The 16,776-nt window shown below is 41.5% G+C and overlaps 2 protein-coding genes across 5 annotated transcripts in view; one reads left to right on the top strand and one right to left on the bottom strand.

Moving 5' to 3' along the window:
* Nucleotides 1–6,089, bottom strand: part of LOC310763819 (guanylate cyclase 2G-like) — a 40,807-nt gene extending 34,718 nt beyond the window's left edge. For 2 of the 3 annotated variants that reach the window (XM_083616555.1, XM_083616554.1), the window contains exons 1-2: nucleotides 5,820–6,089; nucleotides 2,483–2,831 (exon numbers count right to left, since the gene is read on the bottom strand). In XM_083616555.1, coding sequence (XP_083472681.1) covers nucleotides 2,483–2,831; nucleotides 5,820–6,077 — 607 coding nt within the window. In that variant the 5' untranslated portion in view covers nucleotides 6,078–6,089. Of the gene's footprint in view, nucleotides 1–2,482; nucleotides 2,832–5,819 lie in introns of those variants that run through there. The other variant, XM_083616556.1, reaches the window with a different exon arrangement.
* Nucleotides 6,090–10,327: 4,238 nt separating this feature from the next.
* The window catches only part of ACSL5 (acyl-CoA synthetase long chain family member 5), a 32,885-nt gene continuing 26,436 nt past the window's right edge, over nucleotides 10,328–16,776 (top strand). The window contains exon 1 of one of the 2 annotated variants that reach the window (XM_083615031.1): nucleotides 10,328–10,514. The gene's annotated coding sequence lies outside the window, so the exon portion shown is untranslated. Of the gene's footprint in view, nucleotides 10,515–16,263; nucleotides 16,359–16,776 lie in introns of those variants that run through there. The other variant, XM_083615030.1, reaches the window with a different exon arrangement.

A 16,776-nucleotide genomic window follows, 5' to 3' on the forward strand; every position in this document is an offset into this window, starting at 1 on the left:
TTTGGACAAAAAAATTGGCTTCCAGGTGGAAAAATCAAAATTGGAAACAGAACTGTTAGATCCCAAAACAAAGATACTTTCAAGAATGTATAACTTGCTGTTGAAATGGAATACTCAGGATGTAATGGTTAAATCTGCTATGATTAAATGGGCACAAGATGTTGGACATAACATTATGTTTGCTGACTGGGAACAGTTGTGGACCACAGGTATGAAATTTACGGCATGTAATGCCTTAAGAGAGAATATTATGAAAATGATATACAGGTGGTACATGACACCAGTCAAGCTTGCAAAAATCTATAATTTGCCCGATAATAAATGTTGGAAATGCAAAGAAAATGAAGGTACATTCTTTCACCTTTGGTGGACGTGCCCAAAGATAAAGGCTTTCTGGGAGATGATATATAACGAAATGAAAAAGGTATTTAAATATACCTTTTGAAGAAACCAGAGGCCTTTCTCCTGGGCATGATCAGCAAATTGGTGTCAAAGAAGGATAGAACTTTCTTTATGTACGCTACAACAGCAGCAAGAATACTCATCGCAAGGTATTGGAAGACACAAGATTTACCCACTCTGGAAGAATGGCAGATGAAAGTGATGGACTATATGGAACTGGCGGAAATGACTGGCAGAATCCGAGACCAGGGAGAAGAGTCGGTGGAAGAAGATTGGAAGAAATTTAAAGACTATTTGCAGAAACATTGTAAAATTAATGAATGTTAAAATGATGTTGGATTGAAATCAAGCGGCCTTAGCAACAAGGTTAATAAGAATATGTAAAAATGGATTGATAACGGATGAAAATATAAAGTTATAATATGTTGAGATATAGAGTTAAGATAAAAGAAAGAGGGTAAGGATTTGCTGAATTAACCATGTGAACGGGAATACAAAAAAGGGAGGTGTGAGGAGGTCAGGGAAATAAGCAAATGAAATTTAAGATATGAAAAAATTGATTTGCTTTTTTTTGTTTTTTCTATTTTTTTAATCTACTTTTTCTGTATTTATCTTTTTTTCTATGTATTTTTGTATTTTTTGTATTTTTTTCTTTTTTCTGCTTTCTTCTTATTTTGTAATTTTCTTCTTTTTGTAAAATTTCAATAAATATCTTTTTTTTAAAAAAATAAACCTATGTGGCATAAGAACATAAGAGCCTGCTGGATCAGGCCACTGAGCCATCTAGTCCGACACCCTGTTCTCACAGTGGTCAGCCACATGGAAAACCCTTAGGAGGGACCTGAACACAAGAGCACTCTTCCTTCCTGTGTTTACTAGCAACCAAATAAGGAGGCACAGCAAACCCATCATGGTGAGTAGCCTATAGTAGACTTATCTTCCATTAGTTTGTTCAGTTCCTTCTCTAAAGCCATCCAAATTGGTGGCCATCACTGCATCCTGTGGAATTTTATAAACTTTTACCATTCCACCTCTTCCTTGCTTTTTGTCTATGGTAAGAATTCCCAAGCACCGCGACTATATTTAAACAGGACTACATCTTCAGGCTTAATGCAATGTGAGCGTCTTCAGGCGAATGTAGCGTTGCCATACATCCAGAATTCCCTGGACATATCCGGAATACTGAGTTGCAAGCAGTGACTGGGTGGAAATTGGTGAAATGTCCGGGAAAAGCTGGATGTATGGCACCCCATGTCGGCAGTATTGTTTTTGCCGATTTTCCTCAGAAGTAGCTCAAAAACGCAATTAAAGCTCAACAACTTTTTGTTCCAGATTTTCACTTTTTGAAGTATGGCAACCCTAGGAATGCAATGTCAATTCCCAGAAGAAGTTAAAGTGTAACACCTTATTGAACACAGGAGGCAGGAGCACCAGAGAGATGAGGGACAGGTAATCACACAGGTTTAATACAGTTTTCTCTACACTGATGCCCACAGTACCAGTGGACAGCAGATATGGCAGCAAGGCATCTTTGGTTAGACAGCACCCTGGAGAGCATATCTAGTGGGAAGGCACCACTAGTTGGATCTGCTCAAAGGTACACACAGGCAGCATATAGGGAGAAGAAAGAACTGCAATGAGCTTCAATTTCTGATAAGTTGAGTGGCAGTGTGTCATGTTTTGCAGAGGACACTCTTCTATTTGAAGAAGTTATTTAAGTAAGAGGTGGGTAACCAGTGGATCATGGGCCAGATACAGTTCACCAAGCCATGGGAAATGGATTGGGAAGTAAAATCCCTTTTGTAAGTCCAGTCCATGTTTTATGTGTGTTTCAGTTCACTAGGGTATGGCACTTTAAGTACCAGGCCCTGAGGCAGCTGAGGACATAGATTTCTGCTGGGCTTTTCTCATGTCCAATGTTGGTTTGAGTTTGTTCCAAATAAAGTGTTTTGGTCACCATTCTTCATGTACAGAGTTCATCTTACAATGGTGCTGAGAGGCTTATGAACTCACATGGAGAATTATTTATTTACCTCCAGAGCTCAGAAACCTGTCATGAAAAACGAAACAAAAAACTTACTTCTGGCAACTGATGCTATATAGTTGAGCTTGTCTTGATGGAGGCTTTGATCTTTTGTGTTGTATCTCACCTTAGCAGTGATGGTGATGTTGCTTTTGAGTTGATTTTCTACAGAAGCCCACAACTCCTCTGTTTCAGCCCAAGTGAAAACATCACTTGAGCTTCCAAAGAGACCAACATACCTCCATCCAAAATACTGGAGAGTTTTGTAAAGGACTTCCCCGATCATTTGCAGAGGGGTGACAAGATTGATATAGGTGTCATAAACAAAGGAATCTTCCAGCTTGGCTGTATGGCCAACAAACCCAAACATGGGGATGTTCCACTGAGAAGCTAGCAAACCAGTTACCTAGGTGGAGAATAATAAAAAGAACTGGATTTAATAGTAACATTCAAGAGGCAATAAGTAAAGTTGGTTGACTGTCACTCATAGCATTTTGTTCAAATGAAGATCTTTTAGGTGCTGTATAGGTTTCAGATTGCATCAGGGCCTTTGGGGGATGTGAAACTGAAACACATAATGCCTGATTTCCCATTTCTGGAAATACAAAAACCAGCTGTTAATCATTTCTCTCTATTTCACTGCCTGCAATAATGGTGCCCATAAGTAATGACAATAGGGTTTCAGTGTATAGGATTTCAATGCAATAGGATTTCAGTGTATTTATTTACTGAACAGAACTTATATACCACTTGATTGTAAAAACAAAACAAAACAGCAACCTCTGGTTTACAAGAAATATTAAAATTATCAATTAAAAAATAATTTAAAACATTTAAATACAAAGTCAGTGGCAAACGAAAAAGAGATTCAAACACGTCCACATCCACATGTCTGGATAAACTTGTCTGAACAAAGGAGCTTTAAGTAGATACAGAAAAGAAGAGAATAACACAACATAACATAATTAGGTGTGAAGTTGATATATATTAATGCATAAATAAACACGAGCTAAACTCAGCATTGGGTTTGATTGGGTGGTGAGATACTAACACCAATATTTCTCCCAAATCAATTGTGATACCAGTTATCGAGACCACTGTGAACCATTTACTAGAATATATGCATGGATATTTAAATAGCAATTGAGTTGTGCTGTCTTTATTCATGCATATCCATCATGCCCCAAAGCACTCTATGTTTTGTTTGCTTCCAAGCCCATCTGAAATGAATGCAGGTTGTGCCTTTTGTCATAGGCAGGCTCTAATTTAAAGATCTCCATGAGCTCTAATAATATGTACAAATGGTTGCACATTTAACGCAGACCCTCCAAGTGTCTCTGTTTTTCAGGGACAGTCCCAGATTTACAGAAGCAGTCCCAGTTTCTGATTTGATATGTCCTGCTTTTCCTTAGGACATCCCTATTTTCATCAGAGAAATGTTGGAGGGTATGGAGTTATCTGACCCACCCACCCCCCAAGCCATCTGGAGGCAGCCCTGTATAGGGAAGGGTTTTTTAAAATGCTTAATGTTTTATTATGCTTTTATATATGTTGGAAGCCTCCCGGAGTGGCTGAGGCAATCCAGGCCGATGGGTGGGATATAAATAGTAAAATTATTATTATTGAATAGGACACCCCTATTTTCATTGGAGGAATGTTGGTGGGTATGAGCTGGAGCATAGTAAAACAGACTAAGGTTGCAGAGAAAAGCTTTGCTGTCCCAGCCACAGCATCTCCCCTCCCCAGCCTAATACTAGGGCTCTTTTTTTCTCTTTGGAACTCCCCATCTACTCTCATCAGCTCCAGTCAGCATGGCTAGGTGTTGGGGATGTTGAAAGCTGTGATCTGGTTATGTATGGAGAACCACAGTTTCTCCACCTCTGCTGTAGAGAATTCAAGCAAGCCCATTCCTCCTCCTCCTCTTCCTCCTCCTCCTCCACCTCCAGGATTCCAGTTTCTTTTCCAGCTGTTAGCTTGTTTGTGCACCACCTGGTGGAAAGATGGGATACAGGCCCGAGAGCTCGGGACCAAAAACGGAGCATCCCTATTTCAGTGCCAGAAATGTCGGAGGATATGCTCATGGTGAAGTCCTGACTGGGATTTTCCTTAGCTGGGGACAAAAATAGATCAAAAGCCCACAACCACTTTGTGTGGCAGCACCCACACTTTGCAAGTACCCTCCTATAATCATCACTTTTGCTGCACTCATTTTGGAAGCCACATAAAACTTTTATGTTCAGGCAAGCCTATCCAGACAAATAGAAATTACATGTTTTTAGTTAATTGTTCATTCTAATTCATTGTGAATATTTTTAAATGCCCATTTTAATTGTCTTTTATTGAGAAGCTTAATGTTTTGGGGTTTTTGTTGAGGTTTTATGATTGCTTAAGTGGCACATAATGTTTGTTAATTTCCTTTTTAAGTTGCCAAGGTTAGGTTCCCATCAAAATCAAGATTGCAAAAACCACTGCTTTCATAACAACCATGTGCATAACAACCAGGTGCCATGACAGATTTAATCCATCCGTGTGTAGAGCCAACGATATTTCAAAGAGACAGGCAAGCAATTATTATAGCGATATTATCAGTCACCTTGCTTTTTAAAAACAACAACAAATGTTTTGTGATTATTATTTTTTTGCAGACACACTGAGTGCAGAGCCCCATTTTAATTGTTTAGAGGCACTAAGTATGTAGAACTAATGGAAAGACTAGAAATTAAGCTAGGTCTGAGATATAATCAAACTGTGTCCTAAAATACAGTAGAGGCACACAGCCTCCCACCCGCAATATCTTGGCTGTGGTCTCAGCAGTTCCACAACTGCATAGGAGAGCACCTCTTTTAGATAAAATAGATTAGTGAACTCCAGTCTTTAAATACAACCTACAGGCTATTCTAGAAAGGTGAGAGAAGTTTGTAAACAGGACTATGCACAAGTGGAATAAATATCTGCTCACACAACAGGAAATCACCTTCTTTTCTTCCCTGCCCCCACACCTCACAGCTCTGTATACATCCTCAAAATCTGCCCTGAAAGGTTGGGAGACACTCCAGTGAAGATTTTAGGGGTGCAGCGAGATCTGCAGGGGAGAAGAGAGGAACGTAAAGCCTGATTGGATGCATTTAAAGTACATTTAACACACATATAACACACATGGCTTTCCCCCAAGGAACCCTGGAACTATAGCTTACTCATCACAGAGCTACAATTCCGAGAACCGTTAACAAAATGCAGTTCCCAGGATGCTCTGGGGGAAGCCTTGCACTTTAAATGAGCATTGAATGTGCTTTAAATGCATGGTGTGGATGTGTCCTGGTTGGCTGCACACGATAACAAATATTGTCTATTACAATTAACAAAAGAGAAAAAGCAGGATGAATTCATACTCAACCTCTGCTGCCTCTGAGCAAACTGGTCCGAACAAGGCAGAAATGTGTTCTTTTTGAAACTGGTTGATGAAAGCATGCAGAGACTTCTTTGCTTCACACCCAGAGTCTGCATAAATAAACTCCAAGCTGTAATTGCCTAGGTAAGATGGATCTGCATTGACCTTATCGATGGCAATCTCGACAGCGGAGCTTAACCTTTGGCCACTCAGGGGATGGGAGATATTCCAAGGGGCCTGAAAGGCTATTACAAGCTTGGGCATTTCAAGACCACTAGTAGTGTTAGTGGAATAGACTGCAGTAGCAAATGAGATCACTGAACCATAGTAAATGTGGAAGAAAGTCTGTGGGCATTTGCTCATGAGCCACTGCATCACTGAACTAAATACTAAGCTGCTCCCCAATTTGCAAACCTTATGTCGTCCTTTTCTCTGTGTTACTTATACCGCTGCTTGAAATGATTATATCAACACCTCTGCCTGTAGCATGACATGTCATCAACAGTTCTAATTAACAGAATCCTTGATCACCAAAACAGCTTCCTTGCAGCACTATCTCCAATCTTGATGTGTGAAAAGGTCAGTTTAAAACTTTGGAAGAGGTATTTTTGTCGTTGCTGCTGACTTTGCTAAACTCTGCTTAAATTAACTGAGCCGACAGGAAACATCCAAGGGAAATGTTGGTGTGTGTACTCCTTTCTGTAAAATGAGTGTTTACGGAACACCTTGTTTACAAAATTTCAGGATCTGGTGAAGTGTCAGGTATTATTTGTGCTCTGTTGTTACGGCAAGTACAATCTAGAAGGATGCAATTATGTGCTTGCAAATAATAATGTCCCTTGTGGCTTAAAGAAGAGTTGAGTGCAAACCTCTATGAGGTTGCCCGTCATGAGTGATCCAGATAATGGAAAACAGTACCCTACAGCTTACTGGATGTTCATAGAATCATAAAATCATAGAGTTGCAAGGGATCCTAAGGATCATCTAGTCCAACCCCCTGCAATGCAGGAATATGCAGTTGTCCCTGATGGGGACTGAACCTGTAACCTTGGTGTTAACAGAACATTTGGGGTTTAAATAAGTGCCAAAGCTCTGCCAATCCGTTTATTGCACTCTTCACATGGTTGAAAGTGATCCCATGGTCATGGCTGACCAAGAGCGGCTTTCACACTGAAAGTTTTCAAAACTGAGATGTCAAAGCAGTGCCCTCCATTTCAAAAATATATTGATGTGGAATCTTCTCACAAATGACCCTTCTGCACTGCAGCTTAGTCTGAACTCAGTGCAGCTCGTGAATGTGTTGTAGCATCCATAGAATATTGTTCTTATTGCTACAGTCCTTGAATGGTGAGCTTGGTGGTGGTTCTATGGAGGCTGGGAGAACCCACTTTTTTAAAAAAAAAATACCCTGCTGCTGCTATTTTGCAATTGGTGGACCTCAGAAATTTTAAGCCCTCTCAAGTGTGTAAATTTTATATATGTAAGCTCATTTTGAAATACGTGTGATTAGGATCATTTAATTATCCACAGAAAGGTTCTGTATTTGGTGGGCACTTGTGGCAAAGTTTCTAAGCAGCTTTGCTGGGGGGGGGAGGAATGCTACATTTTTATTGCCTTTTACTGGTGATAACAATATGCTGACTTAGAAGCCTTCTGAATGATCTTTAAACTTTTTGTGTCTGACTGTTACATGTCCAATATTTCTCCCCTTTGATCCAGTTTTTTAATCAATGAATAGTCCTAAAGTCCAAGTCTACTAAAGCAGATGCTTGGATTCCACTTTAATGTCCCTGTTGAGTCTCTGCTATTTAAAATCTCCTAGGGAACACTTGTCACTTCCTGTTGCTGACACTACCTTACACATGCTTTCCAAGCATAGGTGGGGACATGTTTTTAGATTGAGGGTCACGTTCCCTGACTGCCACCAAAGGGCTACCTGAGGACCACTTTGTCCTGAGGGGACAAGAAAAATAAGTCAGAGCAACTCATGAGCTTCCCAGCACATAGCACCCGGTGAGGTGGCCTTTCTTCTCCAAACTGCCACCACAGGGCTACTCAAGAGCCACCCTGTTCTGAGGGCTGGAGTGTTAAGAACATAAAAACGTAGGGAAAGCCCTGATTGATCTGACCAGAAACCCACCCAGTAGCCAACCAGTTGCCTCTGATTGGTAGTGCAGACAGAGATGCACTGCTGACCTGACTTCCCAGTGCTGCATGTTGCAGATGGTTTCTGAAAGGGGTGGGAGGAGCCGAGCTTGGTGTGGTGCAAGTATGGTGTCATATTGTGTCTGCCACTGCACCAGCAGCAAGCTCCCCCCCTGCCCCTTGCTCCTGGGTAAGCAGCAGTAGTATGCAACACTGGGAAGCCCACAAGCAGGGCATGAAGATACTAGCACAGGCTTCCTCAACCTCAGCCCTCCAGATGTTTTTGGCCTACAACTCCCATGATCCCTAGCTAGCAGAACCAGTAGTCAGGGATGATGGGAACTGTAGTCTCAAAACATTGGGAGGGCCGAGGTTGAGGAAGCCTTCACTAGCACTTTCCTGATTATTTTTCCTAGCAACAGATATTTCTTTGCTTCCAAATTGGGGGTGGGGTTACTATTGCAAACAGGTCATTGAGATATCACAATTTGGACACTGGCAACAGGTGTTTTGTTTTTAATTATAGGATTTTTCGTCAAAAGTGTAAATCTGGACTAAATAGCAAAAATGTGTGGGTGCTGCAAAAATCTTGTATGCAGCCACAGTAAATGTTCCGGAAGCAGCTTCTGATACTGATCATGAATAATAGCCAATGATAAACTTGAATTTGGTGATCTAGAGCTACCTTTCGAAAAAGGTTTTGTGTCTTTGCTTTTGCTTGTAGCTTATCTCTGGAGCTTTATTGTATATATATTTTAGTGGAAGCTTATTAGTTTAATTCTTTTATATAAACTGCTTTGCAAAATTCCGATGGAAGGCATTGTATAAATAGCTTAGATCAAACTAATAGGAGCATAATGATTATAAGGTAACAGCTAGGAAATCCCAGCTGAAATCTTGCCCCAGCAGTTGATTAATGAAGGAACCTTTATCCCACCCCTCAACCATAACACACATAGACACTCCAACTGAAATAATATTGACCTACTTTCAAGGGAATATTTAAAGATTGCTGAGATAACTTATGTGGGGCACATTGTGTGTACGCATACACACAAATGTTCAGTAGTAATATATCTGGTGAATTCTGTAATATACTGTATCCGCAATGAACTGTCTCACAAGGCTCAGTGACTCCTTCCCCTGGTATTGTACTGCTATCAATTAATGAAACAGAACCAGGCGGAAAGGGGCCAGCCTTGCGTGACTCACTTAAGTTTTGCCATCGTGTTGGTAGAATTCTGTATGCTCAGCATCTGTTTGCTGCCCTTTATGGTGGGACTGAACAGATAACAAGGTGACTGAACAGACTTGCTCAACTTGTCTACATGTTAATGAGAAACTAATACTAATAAGAGGGCTGTCAGTAAATATGTTTAGGATTGCTCTATGCTGCAGGAAAAGACCATTTTCATACGTACATCATACAACTGTAGAGTTGGAAGGGACCATGAAAGTCATCTAAGTCCAACCCCACTGCAATTCAGGAATCTTTTGGCCTACATGGGCCTTGAACTCACAACCTTGAGATTAAGAATCTCATGCTGTACTGATTGAGCTATCCCAGTTACATAATTAAAATATGGTGGGCATCCATAAGGAGCTGGACATTTTTGGTTGTTGTAGCAACATTGGCGAATCCCTGCTACCCTCAAAAGGCCCACTTAAACCTAACACTGAATGATTATTATTTTAGACAGTCTGGCTTGTCAAAGAGGTTTTTTGGGTATGAGATGATTTCATTTATAGAATTATCCTCTTGCTGTTACATTGAGGCCCCTTTTAACCTGTTCGTTGTTCTATGGCCTTAAATCAGGATTGGACAGTCTTCCGCCTTGAAGAATAGACTTTTTTGTTCACCAGACCCTTATGGTCCACCAGCCAGAACTAGTCACAGAATGGTGCCTTGAGAGTGAAACCAGCTGCAAGTACCTACTGCGTAGGATTGCCATATTTCAAAAAGTTCATCTTCATGTGCAATTACATCTTTCACTCACATCACCATGGCACTCATCCTTTCCCAGAATATTGGAGGTACGATCAATATGCATTGATCGGAGCATATTGCAACAGCGTACAACCATTGCTACATATTTTGGGTGAGGCTCTCCTCACACAACTTTCCCTGCTTTCTGATGAGAAAGATTCAAAATTCACCAGTAAAAGCATGCTGGGTTACGTACTTCTGCTTTAGGTGCTCTGATGAGCCGCTGGTGAAAGCCAGTGCTGGTTTTTCAACTTTAGACACCCTACAAATTTGTAGAGCTATTGTGTAAACATTAACTGCTTAGCCTTTTGCTAAACAGGCATTTTTCACCAGCTCAAATTATTCCATCTGTTTGATCATGTCAAGCCCAACCCTTGAACCTGCTACAAGGTATGTTCAAAGATTGCAGAGTGCAATGCTGTTGCTTTATTAGAGCCCTCTGAGCATGGAGGACTGAAGCAGATCAGCTCCAGGAACTACTTGTGAGAAGAGCATGTGCTAAACTTCAGTGCGGGGCTCGTGGGGGAGAAAGCTTTCACTCACTTTTGTGGTTGATCAACAGGAAGAGGGTAAGCATTGAAATTAACTCTCTCCCAGTCAATATCCAGTGATGCTAAATAGCTAGTTTTTGCTGTTTAAAGATTATGGGGAAACAAAATAGCTGATAGCTGTTAAACACTGGTAGCGGATTAAGAATTGGTATATCTAAATAATAATAAAAATAGTTAGTGTTGGGTGAATACAAAGCAATCTGATGACGAGCAGGTGATCTAACAAATAAGTCTGCAATCATAAATGAAAAACCTGATTCTAGACCGCACTGAACCCAAAATTTCATTTCTGTATCATGACATAAGTTTCTTGAAGACTTCTCAGAGGGTACAACAACTCAATTAGTTTTGAAGATGCCATGAGACTGTCTGCCTCTCATTTCCTGTATGAATCCCCCGTGGAATTATTCATTTGAATGATCAATGGTTTATATCTGCTTTGGGAGCCAATCTCGACGGTAATTAATTCCTTTTTTGAAAACTCACTGTGTCCTTTTCTTGAGCGCGAGAGGAAGAGTTGTTCCACTTGTATCATTCAGTGACTGTTGTTGTTGTTGTTGTTGTTGTTGTTGTTATTATTATTATTATTATTATTATTATTATTATTATTATTACTACTGAACTGAAGCTACATATGGCAATTACAGATATAGATCAAAATACAGATCATACACAGCTTTCTCTTTGTACAGCATTAAATGGTACCAGTTAAGAATGTTATACAAATTGAAGGTCATATATACAATTGGTTAAACTGGAAAATTCTGTCATATATCACTTTACCAACTCTTTGATTCTCCTCTCATGTGCTGCGCTGATGTTGTAAGCTTCAGATAACATTGGACATGGTGCATTCTTCACTTTTTGCCCTATCCTTCTGACTCTCTTGCACAGCATTATTGACATAAAGGTAGTGATGCATACGAGTGTCAGTCTGGAAAAGCTGTGAGGATCACAGGCAACAAATTTAATTATGGAAGTACAACTGCTTATTGTTGTTTTAGTGGGAAAGTTGGTTTTTTAAAAAAGTACTTTTGTGCAATTTCAAATCCTGCCTTCCCCAGAGGAACCTTATGCCTTCACACTAGGAAGTATTGTAATGAAAACTCATTGCAGCCATGCTTACTGCCAGCAAGAAGCAAAGAGTAGTTCCCACAACTGTTTGCAAAAGCACATGCCGTATGATGTCACGACTAGGTAAAAAAGGATAATGAACAAAATGCTTAGAATTATGGGAAGCAAAACTACCGTATTTTTCGCTCTATAGGACGCACCGGACCACAAGACACACCTAGTTTTTAGGGGGGGAAATCAAGAAAAAAAATCCAGCCGGGAGAGGCTGCATGCGGCTTTGGCAGAAGCCAAGACAGCCAGCAGGATGGATCCCGCTCACTGTCTTGGCTTCCTTTTTAGCCGTGGGGCTGGGGCGGGGTAAGCCCGAGCTTCCCCCGACCCCAGCCCCCAGAACTGGTCCGGGAGCGGCGGCAAGGTTGCGTGCAGCCTTGCCTCCACTCCCGGAGCTTGCGGGGTTGGGGGCGGGGGAAGCCCGCGATTCCTCCGACCCCAGCCCCCAGAACAGGTCGGGTAGCGGTGGTCCCTTCTCCCTCCTGGGGAAAAGCCCACAAGAGCTGTGTGAAGCTCTTGGGGGCTTTTCCTGCCTGCCTCCCCCCTGCACTCACTCCACAGGGCGCACAGACTTTCCCCCTTAGTTTTTAAGAGGGGAAAAGTGTGTCCTATGGAGCGAAAAATACGGTACTTTTCTGCTCTGATTTTGTTTTTGTTTTTTAAATAATATTTATTGAAAATTTTTTAAAATTATAAAAAAAGACAAAACAGAAAAATAAAAATAAAAAATAAATCCATCATTCTCAAATTTTCAACTTTCATTACCTTCTTTCTTTGACCTCCTCCTCCTCCCCTTTCTTGTATCGTGGTTAATAATTATCGCAGCAAATCCTTTCCATAGTTCATAATATTCTGTCATTACATTACCTTAACCTATTTTCACCTTATCTTATAGCAAACCTTAAAGCTTAAAACTTAAATCTTATTTTTACCAACTTCTCATAACCATATCATTAACCTAATTCTTTAAACATTTTTACTAGAACCAAGTAATTTCATTTCAACATTTTTCTAACATTCATCATTTTTTTTAAAAACAGTCCTAATGATAAAAAAAAGAAATAAAACGATCCAATCTTCATCCAGCGTGCCTTCCTCCTGGTCCCGGGTTTTGTCAGTCCTTTTTGTCCCATTGATCTAGCGCATTAACCTGGTGTCCTTATATCTGAGGCCCTCAAGTCTCTTCCATGTCCCTTCCGCGGCTCTTCTTCATATTTTCCTTTCACTCGTGGGAACTCCAGCTTGGTAATGTTTTTGACCCTTTTCAGCAAATCAGCCCCATTTACATAGTCCAGACTAAGCTCCATGTGATATTTAAACACATGTTTCAGATTCCCTCCAAAATTAAGAGCCCCCACAGCTCCAAACATCTGATGGCCCATTGCCAGACTCGGAAAGTCCAAACATCCCTGCATGGGAGGGTCAATCTAACCCCCCATTTCCAAGCCAGTCCAATCTTTCCAAATCTGATTTTTTCCAAATTCATTTGTCAAATCCAAAGGCTCATATTCCTGCAGGGCCGCAACTCCCTCCATTTCTGGCACCCAAGATTCAGCAGCATCCTCTTCTCTCATCTGTACTGTCATAGCACACTCCTGTTTTAGTTCCTGGGTGGGCTCCATATAGTTTCCCACTACCTGTTCAAAAGTTCTGACTGCATTAGTCATCAAATCCGTCTTCTGACTTAACTGATCCAATAGGGCATTTATTTTACAAAGAGCACCCAACAGAGCTTCTGAAAACATTGTCCTGCAAGGTCACAAGTCCTTTCCCACAATTGTAATCTGTGGCAGCTGCAAGCTCCCTGGAATCAGTTACAGTTTCACAGTCTCCCTCTAGGGGGAAAACTTCTATTTATTCTTTCTTTTAAGGACAATAGCAACAAAGTTTCTTTTTTGAGATACTCTGTCAATATTTGTTCCTTTAAAATGCGAAAGGAAACAGTGGAATCACTATATTACTCTTCTTTTAGCTGTCTGTCAACAACATTTGTCTCTGGTCAATGAGCTTCAAACGTCAGTCCTGACACTCCGCTCCAGGATCAGGACGGTGGAAAGTTACTTTACTTTAAACTCACTTCTGCAGGTTTAAACAGTCCAAAAAAAAAGATCCCCCTTCTTCTCCTGCTACCGAAGGGGGGTTCAACAATTTTAAATGATGAAAGCCAATCCTTTAAAAGTGATTTTCTAAGCTCTAGTTTACGTTGTCTTTGCTTTATTCTGACTACAAAGAAACGGAAGGCTGACTTCCTGTTTAGACCTTCCCGTTTCAGTACCAAATTGAAGTAAATTTTTAAGTCCAATTCCTCTCTACTCGCCAGTCCTTATTTAAAGTCCAGTTGTTCAAGATTTAAGTACTCACGGGTGATTCTTTTAGATGCCAAATTGTCCCAGGAAAAGGGCAGCGCTCTCCGGCAACGGCTATGCCACAACTTTAGCCACGCACAACCTCTCCAGCCGGGAGAGGCTGCGCACGGCTTCGTTTTTAGCCACGGGGCTGGGGCGGGGGAAGCCTGAGCTTCCCCCGACCCCAGCCCCCAGAACAGGTCCGGGGGTGGGGGCAAGCGCTGCGGATAGCTGCCCGAAGCCCGGGGAGCGCAGCGCTGAGCTCCCCGGGCTTCGGGCTGCAGGCTGCTATCTGCAAGCCTTCGGAGCCTGGCGGGAACTCCCGCCACACTCCGAAGGCTTGCACATAGCTTCCTGAAGCCTGGAGAGTGAGAGGGGTCACTGCTCACCGACCCCTCTCGCTCTCCAAGCTTCAGCGAAAGCCTGCATTCGCTCCATAGGACGCACACACATTTCCCCTTCATTTTTGGAGGGGAAAAAGTGTGTCCTATAGAGCGAAAAATACGGTACTAATGATGGATTTTTTTTTTTGTATCTGCATTTGCAGAGTGTTTAAAACTAGAACACAAAAAAATAAAATAATGTATGCACAAAAAGGAGGGGGAAACACATTGGGCTGATAGTGCATCAAGGAAGACCCAAAATCTGACTAGAAAGAAATAGGAAGCCCTTCCTTCTCCGTTCAGAACCCCTTTTCAAGTATTCTTTTGCGAAGCCCCTGCATTTCATTCTAGCACTCACAGATCTGACTTCACTCATTGGCTAAAAGCACTGAAAGGCAGGGGCAGGTTCATAGCTAGCAAAGCAGTTTCTTTAAATGGTACTTGCATGTTTTGCTTCACAACTTTTATTTTAAAGGAGCCAGAGACGCTGTGCAGTAACTAAAGTTTATGGACTGAACAAGGGAAGCCCTTCACAGAGTGCAGTGCATTCATCCAGCCTTGAAGTTACCAGTTCCTGAACTACTATGATCAAACTATCTTGCTCCAGGAATAACCGTAGCTGCTGTATCAGCCAAAGCTGATAAAAAGAACCTATGTCATTAACAGCCTGATAGGCTATAATTAAGCAGGTGTTTCCAGATATGGAGATAACAGGGATAGAAAAGTTTCACCTGGTACATTGTAGGTTACTCTTAAAGTAGCAGAAGCAACAAAAGAGCCGGCCACTTGGAACACAAGTTCCAATGAAGAGAAAAAAATGACATAACAACAGACAGGCAAGTTTCGACACTTACACCAGAGTTTAGGATTACATGCATGTGCCTCTGTTTTTGGTATTCCTCCTTTCCTGTTTTCTGCCACTATGCCTGCAGGGAAGAGATCAAAAGCTTTTGCTTTCAGGTAATTGCAGCTTATTATACCAACTTACAATTATAAGTGGTAAATCTTAGATATGATTTAAGGAAACAAGCCAGCTTAATAAACCATGGTTGGCCTGTTTCCCTAAACCCTAAAACTAATTGGAGTTTGGCCAGGTTCAGATAGAACAACAGTCCACAGTTAATGAAAAATCGCTGAGCTCGAAGCTTGCAGTCTCGTCGCTGCTGCAGTGAGCTGTTGCCCAAGGCTCCTTCACATAGTACTAAATCAACCTTTCCCAACCCGATGCCCTTCCAGCATTCCAGCATCAGCCGCAGCTACCAAAACTAATGGTCAAGGGTGGTAAAGTTGCAGTCCGAAACAACTGGAGGGCATCAGGTTGGGGAAGGCAGCGCTCAGTCATTGTTTAGCATCATATTCAAACCATAACATAGCTGGGACAAAGAGGGCAAGTAGCAGAAGCAGATGCAGATGATGGGGGTTGAATTATACGATTCATGAACCATCCCATGCACCTGGGATTAAGCTCCATTGAGCTCAGTAGAACGTCTGAATAAATATGCATAGGATACGGGGTGAACCGCTTGGACTTCATGGACTTTCACATACAAACCCCATCCTCTCTGCAGTGAAATTAAAAATTATATGTGAGTTCAGAATAGTTCTTTATCCTGTGTGGGAACTCTGTATTCCCTTGTCACAATTCTAGGCAATTATGTTCGTTTGTTTTTAAATGGAGATGAAGGTCTTAAGCTGGAAATAAAAGCGACCTGTGGACAACTTAGCTGATTTTCTGGTGCTTTTAGCCTAAATGCGGTTGCCCACTTCCCTTCCTGTTGCAGCTATCTGGAGCTACGTAAGGCACATGCAAGCAAGTCCCCGCTGAGTGCAGAGCGATTTCCTTCTAAGCAAATGTGCATAGCATTAAAAAGCCTGAGAAAAATGAGTCACTTCCTGCCTGAGAGGCCTCCCTCTCGTGTGAGCTGTTCCCAGCACTTCCTGGAAGTGGCTGCTATTTAAGGCCGTGAGTCTGAGTTTGTTGCAAGCGTGTGGTAGGAGGCTGCTAGCTGGTAAGTGGAAGAAGCATGGTCAGATTTAGTATGTTACAGATCAATTCTAAAGCGTGCCTGGCTTTTGTCCTCCTCCTCTTGTGCGTACTATTGATAACTTTAGAGGTTAGCAAAAGGCACACCGGATGTCTGAATATGGTTCTTTTCGTTGGCGGTTGCTATTGTTTTTACTCAGTCAGTTGTATTTGTATCTTGAGAGGATGTTAAAAGGGTAGAAGGTGGTAATACTGCAACTCTGTGGTAGTGGGTTAGCAACAGTAATTTGCTTAAGACCCCTTTATGCTTCGAAACGTGGCCTTTGTTGCATAGATTTATGTATCTAGATGAGAACTGAACTCAAATGTATAGTATTTATACCAACACCGTTCAACAGCTGACTTGCTTTTCTACTTGGGTCTTCTAGCAGCAGTTGCTTATC

Source organism: Podarcis filfolensis (genome assembly GCF_964270895.1).
Source record: "Podarcis filfolensis genome assembly, chromosome: 5".
Lineage (NCBI taxonomy): Eukaryota > Metazoa > Chordata > Lepidosauria > Squamata > Lacertidae > Podarcis > Podarcis filfolensis.